At 39.2% G+C, this 3,715-nt stretch overlaps 1 protein-coding gene across 1 annotated transcript; it reads left to right on the plus strand.

Moving 5' to 3' along the window:
• On the plus strand, window positions 1,103-2,314 carry LOC107640847. The gene is made up of 2 exons (XM_016344348.1): window positions 1,103-1,395; window positions 1,696-2,314. Exons 1-2 carry the CDS (start codon window positions 1,103-1,105, stop codon window positions 2,312-2,314), a joined length of 912 nt encoding a protein of 303 aa, XP_016199834.1.

Consider the following 3,715-nt stretch of genomic DNA (forward strand, 5'->3'; position numbering starts at 1 on the left):
GGCAGAAAGCAGGCGTTCAATGCCAATTTGCGTCATCTAAACTCGGGCAAAGTATGGACTATTATATATTGCTGGAAAGCCCTGGATGTCTACTTTCCAACACAATTGAGAGCGCGCCATTTAAACTCCTGTAGCTGCAGAAAATCCACTTTGAGTGCAGGGAGGTCAGAATCCAACAGCATCTGCAGTCCTTCTTCAGCCTCTGAATCTGATTTTTGCTCAAGTCCCTCAATTTCAGCCAGAAATTACCTGAAATCACAAAAAAACACACAAACTCATAGTAAAGTCCAGAAATTTGATTTTTAATTAAAAACTAATAAAAATATACTAAAAACTAATAAAATCATACTAAAAACTATGTAAAAATAATGCCAAAAAGCGTATAAATTATCCGCTCATCAGCAGCCAACCATGTTGGGCATGAGAGAAGGGTGCTAGGCTCCTACATTAATCCCAATCCTGGGAATTGTGGGAGCAGTATTCTCAAACCAATAATCCATGCCAATAACTTCAAGTTGAAGCCACAGCTCATTACTCTCGTCCAAAACAACTGCTCATTCAAAGGAAGTGAACAAGAGGATCCTAATTAACATTTGACCACCTTCCTAAGAATTTGTGATATTGTAAAGTCAAATGGTGTTCATCCAGACACTTACAAATTGCTTTTGTTCCCCTTCTCTCTAAGGGACAAAGCATCTATGTGGCTAGAATCCTTTCCTAAGGAAAGCTTGACAACATGGGAAGATGTGGTGAACAAATTCTTTGCAAGATTTTATCCTCCTCAAAGAGTTAACCGATTGAGATCTGAAGTGCAGACATTTAGGCAACAAGACGGTGACACTCTATATGAAGCATGGGAGAGATATAAAGAGCTGACAAGGAAGTGCCCTCCTAACATGTTCAATGAGTGGGTGAAGCTATATATTTTTTATGAGGGTCTAGCACAAGAGTCAAAAAAAGCATTAGATCATTCTTCTGGACACTCCCTCAACAAGAAAAAGACAATTGAAGAGGCTATAGATGTCATTAAATAGTGGCCAACAACCAATATTTCTATGCCTCTGACAGAAGCAACAACAGAAGAGTGATGGAGTTAAACCACATGGATGCCATACTAGCTCATAACAAGATGATCACTAAGCAACTGGCAGACCTCACTAAGCAAATGGAGAGGAATCAAGCTGCAGCAATCCATACTCAGCCACAAGCACAAGAAGAGTTAACTGTAGAGGAAGAAAATGAACGGGAACAGGCCAATTACATTGGCAATGCATCAAGACAAGCACATGATCCATACTCCAAGACCTATAACCCTGGCTGGAAGAACTACCCAAACTTTGGGTGGGGAAATCAACAGAATGATAGCCAAGACCAAAAACCTCATAATTCCAACTAGTACATGTACCAACAGACCAATCAAAGACCATACCAACACCCATACAACACTTCTCACCAACCTTCATATCAAACACAAAATAACCACTTTCAACCCCCCAATTCCACCCAACCATCACCATCTGAGGACAGACTATCTATGATTGAAGCTATGCTTGAAAATCTTGGCAAGGAGGTTCAGGATAACAGAACATTCAAGGATGAAGTAAGGGCTAGTATGAAAAGCTGAGGAGAGACCATCAAGAAGCTCAAATCTCAAGTAGGATACTTATCTCAACAATTCCCAAAGTCCATTGACAGCTTCCCAACTGATACTGAGAAGAACCCAAGAGGAGAGACCAAGAATGTGAGATGGGAAGAATGCAAAGCAATTACTCTAAGAGATGAGGAAATCCTGGAGGAAGAAATCCGAAGACACCCTAAGCCCAACACAGAGGAGTCAAGGAAGAATGTAGGAGAGGCAGAACATGAAATTAACCTTGTGCAGATGAAGGAACCAATCCTGAGGCCCTATGTGCCAAAAGCACCCTACCCTCAGAGACTCAGAGGTGGTGAGAAAGAGAAAACATACTCTACGTTCCTGGATACATTCAAGTCTCTTCACATCAACATTACTTCCATTGAAACCCTTCAACAGATGCCATCTTACATCAAATGCATGAAGGAATTGCTAACCAAGAAAAACACCGTGAAAGGTGGACAAATAGTGGTGATGAATAAGGAAAGCAGTGCTCTTATACAGAAGGAGTTACCCTCAAAGAAGAAGGATCCAGGGAGTTTTCATATCCCCTGCGCCATAGGAGACACAATGATTGATAGAGGATTCTGTGATCTGGGAGCAAGCATAAATCTAATACCTCTTTCTCTCATGAAGAAACTGCAGATCAATGTGCTAAAATCCACCGATGTAATCCTCTAATTGGCTGACAAAACCCAGAAACAAACAATAGGAGTGGTTGAAAATGTATTGGTGAAGGTAGGAAAGTATTTTCTCCTTGTAGATTTTGTAGTCCTTGAGACGGAAGAAAGCCATCTTCATCCAATCTTTTAGGGAGACCATTTTTGGCTACTGCTAAAGCGCTCATAGATGTGGAAAAAGGGGAGTTAATACTGAGAATACATGATGAATGTCTCACCTTTCATGTTTTCAAGCCTACACCTGAATCTGAGCCAGAAACCAAGTAGTTGAGGGATGATCACAGTGAAATGCTCTTGGAGGAAAGTAACAGTAAATCACAAGCAGAGCCCCTGAAGACATCCCTGGTAGAAAAACAAGAAGTTCCAGTGCTACAGCAACCAATGAAGCACCAAGAAGAACTGAATGCACAAGATTCAAGAGGATTGGGCACCAAGGATCCTCCAGACACAAGAATCACCAAGGCACCACTGGAAGGAGAGAAGAGAGTTGGAAAGAAGATATCAATTTAGGAGATGTGATGAGTGGAAAATTGGTTGGTAAAGAATTTCACAAATAAATTCTCGTTGCAAGTATAGTTTCTAAACCAACAATAATCCTTTCATACAAAAATTTGTTTGTCACAAGTACAAACCCCTAATGAATCTAATAACCGAAGTATTTAAACCTCGGGTCATTCTCCCTAGGAATTGCAATAAAGTGTTCTTGTTATTGGTTAGAGGTATGTTTTGGGGTTTTTGGAATAAGAAACAAGAAATGTAAGTGGCAAAAGAATTAAACTAACAACTAGAAAAGCTCTTGGCAAGGAATGAGAATTAGAAGTCCTATCCTACCTATCCTTATCAATTGTGACAACAATTGTCCATCGCTCCCACTTATTTAACCCCTAACCATGGAGGAAAGTCAAGTGGATGGATTAACTTGATTCCACAAGTCCTAACCAAATCCTAGAGGAAAGACTAGCCTTAGTGGCATTCAAGTTAATTAGCAATTTCTAATTATCAATCAACAAAGGAGTTTGATAACTCAAGAGTCACTAATTACTCTACCTAGGCCAAGAGGAACAAAATCTATACTAAAATCCAACCAAACATTTTATCAAACACTTGGAAGGCATCTACACTACTCAATTGCAAGGAATCAACAACAATAAAGCAAATCAATTAATAAAGGAAATCAAAACATGCATTGCATTAAAATGAAAATATAAGAACAAAAGTGCATCAACATAAAAGTGAAGAATTACAAGAATTAAATGCTAAACTAGGGAGAGGAAAGGTAGAAGAAGAAGAATTACAAAAGGAAAAGTGAATCAAAGCATGAAATTAACCTAGATCTAAGAAATCCTAATCTAGATCTAACCTAATCCTAATTCTAGAGAGATGTGAGAGCTTATCTCTCTAA

The sequence above is a fragment of the Arachis ipaensis genome, chromosome B05 (assembly GCF_000816755.2).
Source record: "Arachis ipaensis cultivar K30076 chromosome B05, Araip1.1, whole genome shotgun sequence".
NCBI lineage: Eukaryota > Viridiplantae > Streptophyta > Magnoliopsida > Fabales > Fabaceae > Arachis > Arachis ipaensis.